The following is a 19,235-nucleotide window of genomic DNA, read 5'->3' on the forward strand; positions in this document are numbered from 1 at the left end:
TCAGTAGCGGAGTAGACACATCAGTAGCAGAGTAGACACATCAGTAGCGGAGTAGACACATCAGTAGCGGAGTAGATGCATCAGTAGCGGAGAAGACACATCAGTAGCAGAGTAGACACATCAGTAGCAGAGTAGACACATCAGTAGCGGAGTAGATACATCAGTAGCGGAGTAGATGCATCAGTAGCGGAGTAGATACATCAGTAGCAGAGTAGATACATCAGTAGCGGAGTAGACACATCAGTAGCGGAGTAGATACATCAGTAGCGGAGTAGATACATCAGTAGCGGAGTAGACACATCAGTAGCAGAGTAGATACATCAGTAGCAGAGTAGATGCATCAGTAGCGGAGTAGATACATCAGTAGCAGAGTAGATACATCAGTAGCGGAGAAGACACATCAGTAGCAGAGTAGATACATCAGTAGCAGAGTAGATACATCAGTAGCAGAGTAGATACATCAGTAGCAGAGTAGATACATCAGTAGCAGAGTAGATACATCAGTAGCGGAGAAGACACATCAGTAGCAGAGTAGATACATCAGTAGCGGAGTAGATACATCAGTAGCAGAGTAGATACATCAGTAGCAGAGTAGATACATCAGTAGCAGAGTAGATACATCAGTAGCAGAGTAGATACATCAGTAGCGGAGAAGACACATCAGTAGCAGAGTAGATACATCAGTAGCAGAGTAGATACATCAGTAGCGGAGTAGACACATCAGTAGCGGAGTAGATACATCAGTAGCGGAGTAGATACATCAGTAGCAGAGTAGATACATCAGTAGCAGAGTAGATGCATCAGTAGCGGAGTAGATACATCAGTAGCAGAGTAGATGCATCAGTAGCGGAGTAGACACATCAGTAGCAGAGTAGATACATCAGTAGCGGAGTAGATGCATCAGTAGCAGAGTAGATGCATCAGTAGCGGAGTAGACACATCAGTAGCGGAGTAGATACATCAGTAGCGGAGTAGATACATCAGTAGCGGAGTAGATGCATCAGTAGCAGAGTAGATGCATCAGTAGCAGAGTAGACGCATCAGTAGCAGAGTAGATGCATCAGTAGCGGAGTAGACACATCAGTAGCGGAGTAGATACATCAGTAGCGGAGTAGATACATCAGTAGCAGAGTAGATACATCAGTAGCAGAGTAGATGCATCAGTAGCGGAGTAGATACATCAGTAGCGGAGTAGACACATCAGTAGCAGAGTAGATGCATCAGTAGCGGAGTAGATACATCAGTAGCAGAGTAGATACATCAGTAGCGGAGTAGATACATCAGTAGCAGAGTAGACACATCAGTAGCAGAGTAGATGCATCAGTAGCAGAGTAGACACATCAGTAGCGGAGTAGATACATCAGTAGCGGAGTAGATACAGCAGTAGCGGAGTAGACACATCAGTAGCAGAGTAGATGCATCAGTAGCAGAGTAGACACATCAGTAGCAGAGTAGATGCATCAGTAGCGGAGTAGATACATCAGTAGCAGAGTAGACACATCAGTAGCGGAGTAGATGCATCAGTAGCAGAGTAGACACATCAGTAGCAGAGTAGATACATCAGTAGCAGAGTAGATGCATCAGTAGCAGAGTAGATGCATCAGTAGCAGAGTAGATGCATCAGTAGCAGAGTAGACACATCAGTAGCAGAGTAGATGCATCAGTAGCAGAGTAGACACATCAGTAGCAGAGTAGATACATCAGTAGCAGAGTAGATGCATCAGTAGCAGAGTAGATGCATCAGTAGCAGAGTAGATGCATCAGTAGCAGAGTAGACACATCAGTAGCAGAGTAGATGCATCAGTAGCAGAGTAGATGCATCAGTAGCAGAGTAGATGCATCAGTAGCAGAGTAGATACATCAGTAGCAGAGTAGACACATCAGTAGCGGAGTAGATGCATCAGTAGCAGAGTAGATGCATCAGTAGCAGAGTAGACACATCAGTAGCAGAGTAGATACATCAGTAGCAGAGTAGATGCATCAGTAGCAGAGTAGATGCATCAGTAGCAGAGTAGATGCATCAGTAGCAGAGTAGATGCATCAGTAGCAGAGTAGACACATCAGTAGCAGAGTAGATGCATCAGTAGCAGAGTAGATGCATCAGTAGCAGAGTAGACACATCAGTAGCAGAGTAGATGCATCAGTAGCAGAGTAGATGCATCAGTAGCGGAGTAGACACATCAGTAGCAGAGTAGATACATCAGTAGCAGAGTAGAAGCATCAGTAGCGGAGTAGATGCATCAGTAGCGGAGTAGATACATCAGTAGCGGAGTAGACACATCAGTAGCAGAGTAGACACATCAGTAGCGGAGTAGATGCAGCAGTCGCCCTTCTCAACCTCTTTCCGTTCCTCTCTTCAAGCCTTGCTCTTCTCTCTTGCCCATTCTCTGCCTCTTCCCTCGCCTCGCCCCTCCACTCCTTCCCGTCCTTCCCCTATAGTCCCTTTGTGATCCCCAAGTAGCCCTCTACTGCTGCCACTCATTCCTCAATCCTTCCAGCACCGCCGCTGCCATTGAAATCATGCATTTCTGCATCACCGTTTTAGGAGCTTTGTCAGGCGCCGTGAGTGAAGGCGCTCAATATGAATTCGATTATTCGTCTTCTCAACCAAATGTCTCCCATTATTGCATTTAAACACCTTATCTGCTGTTGCTGCTGCTGCATAGGCGGTGGTGCACGAGCACAAGGAACACGTTGTTATTATTACAATTTATCCTTAAACTGTGTTCTGTAATCAATGAATACATATATCGATATTTTGCAATTAAAATGAAAAACATTACATTTTAAAGAAATGTTTTGTTTGGGTTGGGGCGCCATCCCAATGCTTCGTGCAGAACAGCGACCCCTGGGCTGGACGTGGCTGAGCTGGGTTGCGTTGGACCAGGGTTTGGGTTGGACTCGGCCAGGGGTGGCAACCTACGGGTTCGGAGCCGCGTGCGGCTCGCTCAGGACTGCTTCGTGACCGGTTTTTCTGAAGGACCGCCATCTTGTATTCACGTGTCTTGCTGCTCCTGAAATGTTTATTTTTTTAACCAAATTCTTCTTGTTATTTTGGTTGCCGACCCCTGGGGCTCGGGTTTGTGTAGTCCTAGGGTTTGTGTAGGGCTAGGGTTTGTGTAGGGCTAGGGTTTGTGTTGTGCTAGGGTTTGTGTAGGGTTAGGGTTTGTGTAGGGTTAGGGTTTGTGTAGGGATAGGGTTAGGGTTGGGCTAGGGTTTGTGCAGGGATAGGGTTTGTGTAGGACTAGGGTTTGTGTAGGGTTAGGGTTTGTGTAGGGTTAGGGTTTGGCTAGGGTTTGTGCAGGGATAGGGTTTGTGTAGGACTAGGGTTTGGGTTGGGCTAGGGTTTGTGTAGGACTAGGGTTTGGGTTGGGATAGGGTTTGCGAGGGTTTGTGTAGGATGAGGGTTTCTGCAGGGCTAGGGTTTGTGTAGGACTAGGGTTTGGGTTGGGCTAGGCTGGACAACCATTCATCCCAGGTATGCACACCGCTCTACACACGCGCACACGCGCGCGCGTGCACCAAACAAGGGGCCCCCCTCTCCCGTCGGTGGGCGCGCACGTGGGGGATGGGCGGCGCTCTTGCACTTCTGTCGTCCAGACGCAGATTTCCAAACGGAGGAGACGGAATCCAATTGCCGTCGTCTCACGCCTTCTCCCATTGTGCGGGAGGCGCTGCCCGCGCGCTGTTTGCTCCGGCCAAACCGCGGGAGCGAAAAGAGGAACTGACTAACGGCAACGCAAACAGCCCCGCGGTGGCGCGGCCCTCCGCACGCGGACCACACAAGCGCCAGAATTGAGCCATCGTCCATTCCCTGGCAGGCTGCATCCGAGTGGACAAATTTACAACTGTCGAGTTAACGACCCCTGCCATTATCCACGCGCTCACGCACGCAGACTCACGCACACACGTGCACACAGGCGCACACACGCACGCAGACGCACACACGCGCGCGCTCACGCGCACGCTCACACGCACAAGCAATGGCACATCCAGCCGAATATTTCCTAGGGGGCCCACACGACCCGCGGCGTGCGTTTTAAGTTTTCGCCGTCGCGCCTTCCTGGCGCTGTATTTTCGGCACGATGTCCGACGTTTTTCACGCCACGTGCTGAGAGCTTCTTCAAGAACTGTCAGCAGGCAGATTGATTCGTAATACATTTTAGGGTTAGGTCGTGTAGGTGTTGATACCAAATGAGTGCACGTACCCTCCACCACGTCACGCAAATAAATCAAAGTCGTCAAAGTTTTGCTGGCTGTAAGCAACGCGTGCCGGCCTGCTGAAAAGCAAAATTATTTGACGACTTTTTTTTAAGGTGTCGGGTGGCGAGGAGGGGGGGGGTTATGAGAGTTATGAGAGCTCGAATTTGACCAGCACACCGGCTCGACCCCTCGCTCGGAAAACGGCGAAGTGCAGCAAAGGTCGTGAAGGTCGTGAAGGTCTCCGCGCGAAACTACGACGGCGGAACGCGATTCTAGATTTGAAGCTTTCGTGACTGCAAGGATTCATATTCTTAGGTTTTTTCGGTAAAGTCACGTAGGTAAAAAATTTAAATTAATAAAAGTAAAATAAAAATAAAAATCACGACGTTTCGGAGGCAACACAAGCTTCCGTCTTCAGGTGGAACCATCACAGCACGAAGTCGCCGACTGCGGCAAGCGACGTTGGTAGCGTGTAAGTGAATGTTTCATCGCACGTAACGTTACATGTACCTCAAACAAACTCCCAATTCATAATGGAGGGTTTTTTTGGGGGGTTAGATCGCGTAAATATAAAAATGTGGCGTTAAACCCGCCGCCACCCGACACAGCCAATTAGTAAGGTTTGTCACGTGAACAAAACGTGCCAATTCGTTACAAGTTGGTTGCATACCCAGAAAACCTCTACTGCGAATAATATTGGTCGTGAAAGCGTACGTGCTTGAACAAAACTCTCAGTTGTAGATAATGATTGCTCATGAACAATTTGGCATTAGTGTAAGATCTTGCAAACGGTTTTTGAAATAGAGGGGCCGGCGATAAATATTGCGGTGACACGACCATCACGTTCAACCTCGCCCCCAACTCCAGGTGCACCTCCACAACACACAAAGACAAAGGTCCCCCGTATAGCCTTCGTCAGACTGTTGGGGCAAGTGCTGTTGGCAAGCACCTAGCAGGGCCAATGTTGGTTTTACACACCGCACTAGATACTCAATTCACGTCTGAGTCGATTTTGCAGGAAGGCCCAGGACCGATTCAGAGATTTGTCACCGATGTTGGCCATGAGCGGGAATTGAACTCGGCCCGCCAGGTTTGTAGTGCAGTGCGCTCACCACTACCCGCACACACACACACATATACAGAGTACAATGAATTGGAGAGAGAGAGTTTGCCGACTCGACATTATTCAGAATGAGAGGAGTTAACCCCGGGGTTCTTTCCTGCCAAATCTAAATACCGTATAATCCGCCGAACAAAGGCAGTCCCAAATCGACGCATCGCTGCAGCGTTTGTTTTCAACAGACAAAATCCTGTGGTCCGTTTCGATCTCCGTGAGCGTCATCAGCAGGGCGTTGCCCATTAGACCAATGCCACCGCATAGCCAAACAGCACACATAGCGTACCGCATGCTACTTGGCTATCCGGTTCATACGACCGCACGTCAAGCTCGAGGAATCGTGTTTTGGCTCGCAAGCCAAAGTCCGCGAGTTCTAATTGTGGTTGTGGGGGGGGGGAGGGAATGTGGTCGACTCAACCCATCATCTCTCCAGGATTCCTAAAATCAGTACCACTTTGAGTGAGGGTTGGGTAAACTCGACCCCACCGCAGCAATACGGAACTTTCACCACGAGGTCAGTGGGCGAGTGGTGGGGAAACGAGAGCACCAGTGCCTCGATGATTTATACATTTAAATTATTATTATTATGCTGATCACTTGAGTCGGAGAGCGCTCTGTCTGCCCGTGTCTCGGCACGCGCAGCCGCACCGAAAGCAGTGGCGGCGCTCGATTTGTGGACACGTGACCACCGCGCACTCGCATCGCCGTCACGTTCATACGAACGCACGCCGGTAAATCTGGAAACGCGACGGCCGTGACCCCTGCAGCCCCTGTAGCTCACCCCGTGCACAGGTGCGCCCGTCAAAACCACAGCCACCACCCCCCCTCCCTATGACTCGCCTTTCTCTAATAAAAACCAAACGTCTAGACGTCCGAAATCACGGAACATTCACCTGGATACGACATCGCTCCCACTTGATTTGACGCTGTTGTTGACTGCTCTGCTGCTCGAAGCGATTATTGTTCCACGTGCCTTTACGTCTGCAATATTTGTACCACCACCCTCCCCACCCCTCCCCACGTCTGTCTCCTTTTTTCAAAATGGACACGCAGTCTCAATGGGGCTCTCTCCTCACCTGGACACGAATAAAGGTCACGAATTAATGAATGAATGAAAAGATGAATGGGATTCTCAAGGGCTGAAAATGCATTCGTGCATTCGTTCCCTTTATTTGCGACGAGAAGAGAGCCCGATTGCGACGAGAAGAGAGCCCCACGACAAGACGCACGTGTCTCCCGAGGGAGGCCCTCTGGGGTTGCAGAGGCACGCACAAAAGCACGCGCACAGGCACACGCATGCACACAAACACACAACAAAGACAAAGATCCCCGTGTAGCCTTAACAGACTGTTGGGGCAAATGCTGGTAGCGAGCACCTATGAAGGCCGGCACGGCAAACGAGGGGGTGGGTGGCCAGCACCACGCCCGGCCGCCTTTGTCTCCCTCGTGTGTGTTTTTTAACACAACGCACCGGGTACTCATTTGAGACTGAGTCGACCTAGGGGAGGCTCAGAACCGGTTCAAATAATCGTCACTGGTGTTGGCCGTGAGCGGGAATCGAACTCGGCGCGCCGGTTTCGTAGCGCAGTGCACTGACCGCTACACTACCGCTCCCCACACAAACACACACACACACAGGGAAATGTGCACACACACAGCGGACACACACACAGGCACACACACACACAGCGGACACACACAGGTACACACACACAGGGAAATGTGCACACACACAGGGAAATGTGCACACACACAGCGGACACACACTCAGGCACACACACACACAGCGGACACACACACATACAGCGGACACACACACACATACAGCGGACACACACACACACAGCGGACACACACACAGCGGACACACACACACAGCGGACACACACACAGGGAAATGTGCACACACACAGCGGACACACACACACAGCGGACACACACACACAGCGGACACACACACACAGCGGACACACACACAGACACACACTGTTGTTTTGTCTCCGTTAACCTGACACGTGTTATCTGGCCACACCAAAAAAAGAAACCATTGCCCCCCTCCCCCCACCTCACACGAGGCATCCCTCCCCTCGTTTCGTGAAATCAGAGACGGGAGAGAGAATTTCCTTTTAAACGATGCTATGGTAGGAGCAGCAGCAGTAATAATAATAAATAAAGATGAGAGACGGAAGAAGAAGAGGAAGAAAGAAAGAAAAAAATCTATAACCCAAGCAACATTTTCATTTTCCCTTCGGGTCGTTTCGCCTCGGCTCACGCACCTGCAAAGCGGCGCCTCCGTCTCGCGCAGCGGCGAGCGTTTGAAGTCTGCGGCGGTGAGCAGAGAGAGAAGCCTTCCCCCAGAACCAGGTGCCCTGCTAACCCCACGTCCACCCATCATCCCCTCGCCCATACCCCTCGGCCGTTGACTTTGTTGTACGTATGTGTATGTGCGTCGAACTTCTTTCGCACCGTACGTAGCCAACCGTGTTCATCGGAGGTGAAAGCGTTGGGGGAGGGGGGGCAGCAACCTAAACACAAGAAGCAGTTCTAAAGAATTGAGTTTTCGATCGAGGTGATTTAAAAGTGGCATAGCTCCAGTAGCTTCCTCGTATAGGGAAGAAGAGCGTTCCAGACGGCCGCAGAAACGCATCTGAAAGCGCGCGCTCTGGTGACCGTCTTTGTTCGATGGTCAGCCGCTCACCCACTCACCCGCAAATCCATGCACTTACTGAGCCACCCACTCACTCACCCACTCATTCAGTCACTCACTCACTCACCCAACCCATCCACCCACTCACCCACTCACTCACCAACTCACTCACTCACCCACCCACCCACTCACACCCACCCACCCACCCACCCACTCACCCACTCACCCACCCACCCACCCACTCACTCACTCACCCACCCACCCACTCACCCACTCATCAACTCACCCACTCACTCACCCACTCACTCACCCACTCATCAACTCACTCACTCACCCACCCACTCCCCTGCTGACCCACCCATGTACGTATGTTGAACTTCTTTCGCACCATACGTAACCAGCCATGCTTATCGGAGGTGCGGGGGGGGGGATAACAAAAACATCACAAAGAAGCAAGTTCTAAATACAGCGTCCAGGAGGCATGTGGACCCCACGTGACGCCACGTCCTCACGGCGGCTGTGGAGGGTGGTGCGGACCACGTGGGGAGCGGTGGTGCAGCGGTTCGCGCAGCGCTGCGCTACGATGCCCGGCGACCCGAGTTCGATTCCCGCTCACGGCCACCAACACCGGTGACGCCATTATCTGAATCAACCGGTCCTGGGCCTCTGCTAGGTCGACTCGGCCTCGAATGAGTACCTGGTGCGGTGTGTAAACATCGCGACTGGGGAGACAAAGGCGGCGTGGTGCTGGCCGCCCACCCCCTCCGTGTGCCGCGCCGGCCTTCATAGGTGCTCGCTAACACCACTTGCCCCAAAAGGATGTGAAGGCTATACGGGGGATCTTTGTCTTCGTTTGTGCACCTAGCATGGCACAAGCGGTGGCGTCACCACCACTGAATGTCGACCGGCGTTGTTGTTGTTGCTGCGCCTGGTGCAGTGTCTGTGTGGTGTGGTGAACGTGATGATTGCGTGCATCGCATGTGCCACAATAGGCGCTCGCTGGAAGCACTCGCCCCAGCTGCCTGCAGGGTGAGATTTTTGCGTATGTGCTGGCTACGCACGGAGTATGGTTGGATCGGGGCTGGTAGGTGGGTGGTCTATAGCAAGAGGAAAATAGGCACAGCAATGTTTATCCCCTGATACCCCTAGGGTAAAACACACCACCCCCGCCTTTCCCCTTATCTGTCTGTCTCTATTATATATTAAGTAACAACCACGACCACCAGCGGCACCATCACACCACATGCCTCTGGTGTGATGCTCATTGTAAAGTGACACCTGCAGCAATACAGCCGACACCCTCGCCGAGAACCCAACCCTGCTGCTGCCATCTGCCCTCTCCATGCCCCAAATAATTCCATGTCCCACACCAACCTATGAAACACACAAACCCATGGCCCACACCAACCCATGGCCAACACTCACCCATGGCCCACACCAATTCCTGGCCTACACCAATCCATGGCACACACCAGAATGGAAATAAGACTCTCACCATATTCGTCAATACGTTACATATAACAGGATGATGTTTCTCGGCGATGAGCCTCCTTCAGAGCAAATGGAAAGCGAGGAGTCGGTGTCGTTGATGACCGTACTCACTTTCCCTTACGGGAGACCGTGGGGAAAGCCGATAACACTTTAAGAAGAGGCTCATCCGCTGACCCCACGGTTACATTGTGGGGCACAGTGGGCACAGTGGTGAACGCTCACACGAGCACCTAAAACCCGGTGAGCCGAGTTCGATTCCCAGCCTCGGGCAGCATCGATCAGAATCGGTCTCTCCTCCCCTTTCCCCTTTAACCAACCCGCAACTGACCAGCACAGTGAAGTATGGTCAAACAATCGCCGCCCCCCCCCCCCCACGGCCGATATGTGTTGGAAGGCCTTCATCCAGCAGTGGACTGACAAAGGGCTGTGATATTCCACGGTATAATTATTGTCTATCCATAATAAAGTTTTTTTGGGTTAGACCGCGTAAATATAAATGTGTCGTTAAACCCGTCGCCACCCGGCACAGCCAATTACCGTAGTAAGGTTTAACGACACATTTATATTTACGCGATCGAACCCAAAAAAACGATATTATGGATAATAACGGTCGCGAAAGCCTCCGTGTTAACCAGGTTATTGTCTCTCTCTTCCTCTCTCCGCAGGCCAACCCCCCTCTGGTGGGATGTAGGTGGCAGCATGGTCATTTGAATAAATGAACGAGGCCGGGTTGATAAAGACTCCCTTGGGTATTGTCATACGGTGGCAGGCAGAGACACTGCCTGTTGCAAAAAGGACGTCTCCTTAAAGGCCCTTCGAGTCCGAGCACGTGTTTCTGATGCGTGAGGATCAGACTCCCCGCTGTCCACCTCTTGCCGAGCGAGCGTGCGTGCGTGCCGCGCAAACATTTGCCAACGTTTAACATTTCAATGGCAACGACGCCGAGGCTGATCTCGAAACCCGCCCGAGCTGAATCATAATGGTGCCCTCTTCCACCTCGTGGGGGGGGGAGGAGATGTCAGCGACGAATGGATGAAACTACAGGAGAGAAAAAAAACATTCGTTTTGTTTACGCGATGTGGTTGTCTGCAAAGCACGGAAAGCTGATTCTGGAATCGATCCGTGTTGAGTTTTGAGTGTTAAATCATTCGTATGCGGAATTTGTTTTTTCTCCGCGGTTTCCTCTCCACGTGAGGCCAAACCTTTTTTTGGTTTTGTTGAAACCGGCCAAATAAAAAATAAGGAACCTGGAGGCTCAGTGAGGCTTCACCGGGTAAATAAATGAATAAATTGCTTTATAATGAAAAGTAAGGCTTCTCCTCCGTGAACAGATTTAGGAGGTAAACCTCACGCGCTCACTCGCCTCTTATACAAAACATGGGAACAGATTCACATCTTGGTGAATCGGCCAAGACATCAAATCAGGCTGGCAAATTGCCCCCAGTGTTGGCGGTGGTGATGATGGTGGTAATGATGGTGGTGATAATGGTGGTGATGGTGATGATGGTGGTGGTGATGGTGGCGGTGATGATGATGATGATGATGGTTGAGATGGTGGTGATGATGGTGGTGATAATGATGGTTGAGATGGTGGTGATGATGGTGGTGATGATGGCGGTGATGATGATGATGGTTGAAATGGTGGTGATGATGGCGGTGATGATGATGATGGTTGAGATGGTGGTGATGATGGTGGTGATGGTGATGATGGTTGGGATGGTGGTGATGATGATGATGGTTGAGATGGTGGTGATGATGGCGGTGATGATGATGATGATGGTTGAGATGGTGGTGATGATGGTGGTGATGATGGCGGTGATGATGATGATGGTTGAGATGGTGGTGATGATGGTGGTGATGGTGATGATGACGGTGGTGATGATGGTGGTGATGGTGATGATGATGATGGTGGTGATGATGATGATGGTTGAGATGGTGGTGATGATGGTGGTGATGGTGATGATGATGGTTGAGATGGTGGTGATTATGGTGACATCGGCACGTATTCACTCGAAAAAAACCCGGAACATTCGCCAAGAGGACGCGGTTCGGTCTTTACTCAACAAATATCCAGAGCCTTTTTGATCAATACAATACCAAGGTAAAGGTGCTGCCCTGAAATGTCTTGCTCACACCACTGCTAGCTGAACGGCCTCCACTGAAGGGAGCTTTACCCCAACCACACTCCAGAGAGCCGATCTAGAAGCTAACGCTTGGCCTACTCTTCCAAACTACGTTGGAAGAGGTGGAAGTACCCACACTTTACCCCACCACGCGTGACCCGGCCTGCTGATCGACCAACTGATTTAACCATCATCCATGCCGCTGGGTGGACAGAGGCGGACGGGCCGGGCGGGGCGATGTGGATTTAATAAACTTTGCACCGTTGTTTCAACTGCCGCGCCAGGAGATCGAATCTAACCTGGTGGCACCTCTGGGTGGTAAGGCCAGCGTGCCCGCGTGTCCGTCAAAGCCGCCGTGGCACCAGCCTCTGCGTTCTTTGATTTGGAAAGTGAAACTAAGTTGGGTTCCTTATTTTTTTGTTGGGCCATCTCTCTCCTCTCTTATTACCGGATCTATTGCCGCTTTGTTGACAACAACGTTGGCTGCGTGCGGTCAGTGCCGGATGAAGGTAGTGCGGGGCCTGTAGCATGATGTTATAAAGGGGCCCTAAGTTTAAAAAAAAAGATAACTTGCATAGTAAAGTAATTGTATTTTTTCATTCGCTATACAGCCAGATAATGCGACAAACCGCTAACCTTAAACACCCAGTAGTCGTTCATAAAAGTTGAAGGCGGTATAGTACTATGATAATAGAGCATGTGCAGAATCACTAATTGATAGCTTGAAAGCATTTAGCGCGGGGCCCTTGAAAGTGCGGGGCCCGTAGCGTCACTTGTAATTGGATATCAATTTGGTAACACACACCGGATTATAAGACGCACCCTTCCCTCTACTTTTGCTTGAAAGTACATGGGGGGGTGGGGGGGAATGTGCGGTGCGTCTTATAATCCGGAAAATTGGATATCAGAGGCACGGCTCCCCGTTTCAGCGGGTCACCAAAACTCGACCGAGCGTTGTGCCTTTAAATAGGCTGCGCCTTAAGGGGTCAACGACAGCCAACCTTACATAACTGGGGGCGGTAATAATAGTCATGCTATGCGCATATTTATAATATACATTGCAAACATTGGCTCACCGCATAACTTGCGTATATGTAACGGGATACAGCATGCACAACAAAGACACAGGAGGCCCCGGGTAGGATTTTAAAACACTGCTGGGGCAAGTGCTGTTATGCTGTTAAGCGAGCACCTATGAATGCCGGTACTGCACCACGTGGCTGATGGTACATGTCCAACAATACCACGCAAGGCTGCCTTTGTATCCCCAGAACTGACGTTTTTCACACCACACCAGGTACCTATTTAAGGCTGAGTCGACCTCAGAGAGACTCAGGGGCGGAGCGGGTCGCCGGGTTCTAAGCGCAGTGCGCTAATCACTGCGCCACCGCTCCCCATACGTGCTCAACACACACACACATTCACGCAGGGAGCAAATCTGCACCAGGTATCTTCGTTAGCAGCCCGTAGAGGTGACAGAACTACAACAATACTCGTTCACGTCACATGGCGCTGCTTTGGAAACGCTTGCGTCTTCAGCGATGTGTGGCAACGAAGCGGGCACACCCCGTGTCCAGGGAAAAAAAGAAAAAGACACGTGTAGCTTTGCCTTCTCGGCCATGCGGCTTACCCCACCAAATGTCATAATCCGTACACCGCACGACGCATCCGGTACGGGCCCACCTCTGCACGATGGCTGTATAGTCAAGTGTCAAATGCTCCGTTCTACCGGGACATCCTCGGTGGGAGCCCAAGACCCTGGTTAAGTAGTGTGGGAGACAATAGAATTGTACTTTCCATTCAAGGCAGACGCGTTGTGTAGCAGCGGTGCGTGTGTTGTTTGTGTGCGATGCGCGCATCATCCATTCGTTCATTCATTGGGCAGGGGGGGGGGGTCTGTTGTGTGGCTCCACTCGTTTCAATGAAGCGAGACATTGCACACAGCTGACCAAGTGCGCTTCCAACACCACGCCCGGCCGCCTTTGTCTCCCTAGTGGCGATGTTTACACACCGCACCGGGTACTCATTTGAGGCTGAGTCAACCTAGGTGAGGCCCAGCAAACGGTTCAGATAATCGTCACCGATGTTGGCCGTGAGCGGGGAATCGAACCCGGGTTACCGGGTTCGAAGCGCAGCGCGCTAACCGCTGCGCCACCCCGGTCCCCACGACAATTATCATGACACACAGGCCTACAGACGCACGCACACAACGTGGAGAGAGGAATGTAATAGTGGGATTAGACAGTTCACAACCACGCTCCAATTATTGGCACGTGTAACATCTGCACGGGGAAATAAGGCTGCTCGTGGTTTCATAAAATGTCCGTGAGCCCGAGTGTGTACCGGTGTCTTTGTGCGTCTCCGTGTGTGTGTGTACACGTGTGTGTACGTGTGTCTCTCTGTATGTGTGTGTACACGTGTGTGTGTACCAGAGGTGTGGACTCGAGTCATGTGACTTGGACTCGAGTCAGACTCGAGTCATGAATTTGATGACTTGCGACTCGACTTGGACTTGCATAACAATGACTTTGTCCCACCTATGAGATGTGGACTCGAGTCATGTGACTTGGACTCGAGTCAGACTCGAGTCATGAATTTGATGACTTGCGACTCGACTTGGACTTGCATAACAATGACTTTGTCCCACCTCTGGTGTGTACACGTGTGTCTCCGTGTGTGTGTGCTGGTGTGGTGCTGGCCACCCACCACCTCGTGTGTCGATCCGGCCTGCATAGGTGCTCGCTTAACAGAACTTGCCCCTACAGTCTGTTAAGGCTATATCTTTTGTGTAGTAGTGTGTGTGTAGTAGTAGTGTTGAGTAGTGTGTGTGTAGTAGTGTGTGTGTGTAGTAGTGTGTGTGTAGTAGTGTGTGTGTGTAGTAGTGTGTGTGTGTAGTAGTGTGTGTGTGTGGTAGTGTGTGTGTGTAGTAGTGTGTGTAGTAGTGTGTGTGTGTAGTAGTGCGGAGCGCCGGGTGGCTAAAGCACAGCAAGTTGGCACAGTAGGGGGCACAGGTGGTGCATCAGCCAGTCATCTCGGTCATCTCGGTCAGTCGACCCGTGGCACCTGGGTCTGCCCCGTGACCTCCTGCCAGCGGGCGTTCGACACTTCACGTGGCCTCAGGGTGCACATGGCCTGGCACAAGCGTCGTGGTGACGTCACCGCCACTTAGTGGCGAATGGCGGTTGTTGTTGTTGTAGTAGTGTGTGTAGTAGTGTGTGTGTAGTAGTGTGTGTAGTAGTGTGTGTAGTAGTGGTGTGTGTAGTAGTGTGTGTGTGTAGTAGTGTGTGTGTGTAGTGTGTGTGTAGTAGTGGTGTGTGTGTAGTAGTGTGTGTGTATAGTAGTGTGTGTAGTAGTGGTGTGTGTGTGTAGTAGTGTGTGTAGTAGTGGTGTGTGTGTGTAGTAGTGTGTGTGTATAGTAGTGGTGTGTGTAGTAGTGTGTGTGTGTAGTAGTGTGTGTAGTAGTGTGTGTAGTAGTGTGTGTAGTAGTGTGTGTAGTAGTAGTGTGGGTGTAGTAGTGTGTGTGTAGCAGTGTGCCGGTCATCTCAATCAACCCATGGCACCCGAGCCCCGTGACACCCTGTACCAGCGCTTCGCGTGACACCCTCAAAGTGCACCTAGCCTGGCACAAGCCTCGTGCCTGCTGCCGCGCGCGTCCGTGCGTGCGTTGCGAGCCCCAACCCCGACCCCACTACTCACGCACTGCCACGGCCCTGCAGTCGAGCGCCGCGGATGCTGCGCGCAGGGCTCGAACCCGACCCTCCAGTCTCTCGGAACGCAGAGCCACCAATCTCGCCGCCGCTTCCAGCTCGGCGAACATGCCGAGAGCGTGGCGAGCGAGGCCGGCCAGCTGACGCAGAGTGTCCCCCAGGGCCCGGCTGGAGGCGTGACCCAGGTCCTCGCAAGGTTCCGATGCGCGGCCACGCGGGTTCGTGGCGCCCGCGTCGTCGCCACCGCCGGGACTCAGCACCCGCTTGTAGAACGGCATGGTCGCGGTGGTGGGTGGTGATGGTGGTGATGGAGAGTCTAGGAACTTGTCGGACGATCTGAACGAGAGGATCTCGACGGACCAATCGGTTCGGGTGCCTCGATGGGTAACGGTGAGGTCCCGGCTGTCGGATCTTCTCCCGCGGGTGACCTTGGCCCCGAAGATCGTTGACGGACGGGAGCCTTCTCGGGGTGGAAGGATCTCGGCGTGCCTCGGATGATCCCGACGGCAGGATCTCACCTGTAGAATCTCACCTGTAGAATCTCACCTGGGGCAGCTCGAGTTGGGCGATGCGCCCCCCCCCCCCCCCCGGGGGCTATCGGGTCGTCTTGCTCCTCGACCCTCCGAGGAGGTTCGCTTCGCTGTTCCGCCGCCACCGATCGGGGGTTACGAGACGCGCCGGGAGGAGGTGCGAAGGAGAGGTGACGGCTGCAGCGTCTCCCGGAGTCTCCGCGCTTCGTGATCGGAGCGAAGGGGGCAGAAGTGACGGCAGGAGCTGGTGGTGGCGGTGGTGATGGTGGTGAGCATCTCACACGCCCGGCGCAGGTGAGCGAGCCGGTGGTGAGCGCCGTGCGGGTGATTCACCTGCGCCGCCGCTCGTGCCGCTGCCGCTGATCGATGTGCGCACCTCGCCGGCTCGCCATGTTCACAGGCAACACACGGAGCAGTCTGTGTCCCCTCCCCACATCTCTCTCTCTCCCTGTTCTCTGTGGGTGGTGCCTCTGTGTCTCTCTAGCACACACTCACTCGCTCTCTCTCGCTAATGTGTAGTCGTAGTTGTAGCAGCGATGAATCGTGCCGCTGTCTCTCTCGTGTCGATGCGTGTGGCTCCCTCTGTCTCTGCGTCTATTGTGTCTCTCTCTGTGTGTGTGTGTCTCTGTGTGTGTGTCTCTAACATGTAGCAGCAGCAGCAGCGTTAACAAGGAATCCACAGCGCTCCTTCTCTATGTCTCTCGCCCGCCACACTCGCTCTCTCTCTCTGTGCCTCTCATCCGCCGCTCTCCCCTCCCATTCTCTCCCGCGTCTCCCTCTCCCGAGGCGGCGGCGGCGGTGGTGGTGGGAGTGGTGGTGGTGGGGGCGGTGGGAGTGGTGGTGGTGGTGGAGTTGTGTCGGCAGGAGGGATGGAGGTTGGGGCGCGAGAGGGGAGGGGCAGAGAGCGAGAGGGGATCGAGAAAGCGTGGTGCGTGGGAGGGGGGGGAGATTTGTAGGAGCGAGGGTCGTCACCACCACTCTGGAGCGGTAAGAGACGTATGGGGTTTAAATCTTTCGTGACTGCAGGGATTCATCTGCTTGGTTCTTTCGGTAAAGTCACGTAGAATGGAAATAATAAAATAATACAAATTAAACATAATAAAATTAATTCTCACGACGTTTCGGCCACAACGCAAGCAGCCGTCCTCGAGAAGACGCTGTCTTCTCGACAGACCTGTTCTCCACCTGAGGACGGCTGCTTGCGTTGTGGCCGAAACGTCGTGAGAATTTATTTTATTATGTTTTATTTTTATTATTTTATTATTTCCATTCTACGTGACTTTACGGAAAGAACCAAGAAGACGGATGGGGGTTGACCCCGCACACCCACGGATGAGCAGGGGGGGGTGGGTGGGGGGGCAGCTCGCTGTTGAGCCGAGACAAGACAAGACGGCAGTGTTGGTCTCCTTGTTTTTTGCGGATCGACGCTTGGTTCACTTTCTTCTCGTTGCCCACCGAACCGCGGCAGCGCGGAGCCCCCCCTCCCCACCACCCTGACGACACCGAGAGCGTTCGTCATCGGAATGAGAATCTCTGTTTAGTCTGCAGGAGGAATCCGATGAGCTATGAAGCTCTTTTTCACACACGTCCAGTAAGGGGCACGGGGTCAGAAGGTTACAACGGCAAACGCAATTTAAAAAAAACACGATCGGAGTGCAACATAGAGAAAGTGGTAAGCGAGTCACTAAATATGAATACATAAATAATACATTGATTATACAAGTCCGATTTATGATGATAATGACGAACTTGAAGCCTATATAGGTTATTGTAGCCAATACTATATGATTCCATATATGGTTTTGGGTTCGGTCACGTGAGTATTTGTATGCGAATTTTGTTGGGATTAACCTCCACCACCACCACCCGATTAGATCGGATTGTCGCGTTCAATGTATTGATCCGATTTTCACCGGTGGCTTAAGACTTTTGAAGGCTGATTTTATCATCACGGTGGGTTTGATGATTGAATACGGCGATAGGTATTGCTGATGAGATTGGTGGTGATGATGATGATGATCATGACGATGATGGTGGTAATGGTTTATAAAATATGACGATGATGATTGAAGATGACGATGACGTTGATGGTGGCGATGGTGAGTGAATATGCGTACGATTGTAGACGGGTATGATAATTATTGTAGATGATGATCTTAATGGTGGTGGTGGTGGTGGTAATGATGAAGAGTAAAGGTGATTATGATGATATAGAATGGTGATGGTGCTTGTGTGCATTACAGATGGTGATGTTTTTTTTTTAATAATGATGATGGTTGGTAATTATTGTAATCGTGAATGATGATGGTGATGATGATGATAATGGTTGGTAATTATGGTAATCGTGAATGATGATGATGATAATGTTGTTCATTTGATGATGATAATGATGATGCCACGGATGCTACACGTACAGAAGCCACTGCACGTCCCTAAAATATTCATTCCCCCACCAACGTCTTCCGCAGAACCGAAGGGCGAGGCTATGGGAGAGACGTGAATACTCTAACACACACGCGCGCGTGCGCTCGGCGTGTTGTGAATAAAAATCACGTTGTTTCACAAAGTGTTTGTTGCATTCCAATACTATTTTGCTTGAGTGCGTGCCGACATCCGAACGACCACACACGCACGCGGTATATATGTGTGTGTCTTGACTGATTCAAGTCTTAATGATGTTCTGGAAGGGGTTGTTAGAACGTTCAACATTCAGCACGTGTCTGTATAGTGCAAAGGGGTCGGAAACCAAAATAACAAGCAGATTTTCTTTTGAGAATTTGGTAATAAATAAATAACAACTCAGTAATTCAAGAGCCACAAAGCAACGTGGTGAATACGAGACGGTGGTGGGTCTCTTAATAATTAACGTCACGAAGGGAGTCCTTTAAGAAAGCCGCAGTGGTTCTTCTTCTTAACCTGGCGGTGCGAGATGCCCTTTCTGGGGGTGCGAAACATGGCCAGATTGTTTTTTTTAAGTTAATAATCTAAACACAAATTGAGCAGGGGCACGTAAGTCCCAACTACTTTGTTTCATCAAACCCTATGTATCTATTAACATGATTTTAAAATATATATAATTGAGAACCAAAGCGGTGCAAGGCTGCAGTAAAGATTAAGAACCGCTGGTCGAATCTCATGCTCACGATTTAAAATATATCGCGGTCGTTTTTCAAAATTCGCAACTTGAGTTAAATTCCCATGCACGGATAACATCAGTGGCGAGCGATGTCACAAGCCGTCTCGCCACCTCTCCCTCCACTCCACCACCGCCAACCCTCTCTATGAAGCCGCAGTGAGCAGCGTGGTGAAGTATGGTCACACAACCCCGCGCGATCTGCCACGTACATGGATGGAGAGGAAGGGGAGGCCTTCATCCAGCAGTGGATTGATGATATGGTGATGCCAATATCTCACTTC

General features: G+C 51.4%; 1 protein-coding gene across 1 annotated transcript in view; it reads right to left on the reverse strand.

Moving 5' to 3' along the window:
• LOC144948618 (uncharacterized) overlaps nt 1-16,596 on the reverse strand; it is a 132,634-nt gene extending 116,038 nt beyond the window's left edge. The window contains exon 1 of the mRNA XM_078878224.1: nt 15,278-16,596. Within this exon, the coding sequence (XP_078734350.1) occupies nt 15,278-15,566 (289 nt within the window). The 5' untranslated portion in view covers nt 15,567-16,596. The remainder of the gene's footprint in view (nt 1-15,277) is intronic.
• Between the last annotated feature and the right edge of the window lie 2,639 nt (nt 16,597-19,235).

This window comes from Lampetra fluviatilis, chromosome 50, assembly GCF_964198595.1.
Source record: "Lampetra fluviatilis chromosome 50, kcLamFluv1.1, whole genome shotgun sequence".
NCBI classification, from domain to species: domain Eukaryota; kingdom Metazoa; phylum Chordata; class Hyperoartia; order Petromyzontiformes; family Petromyzontidae; genus Lampetra; species Lampetra fluviatilis.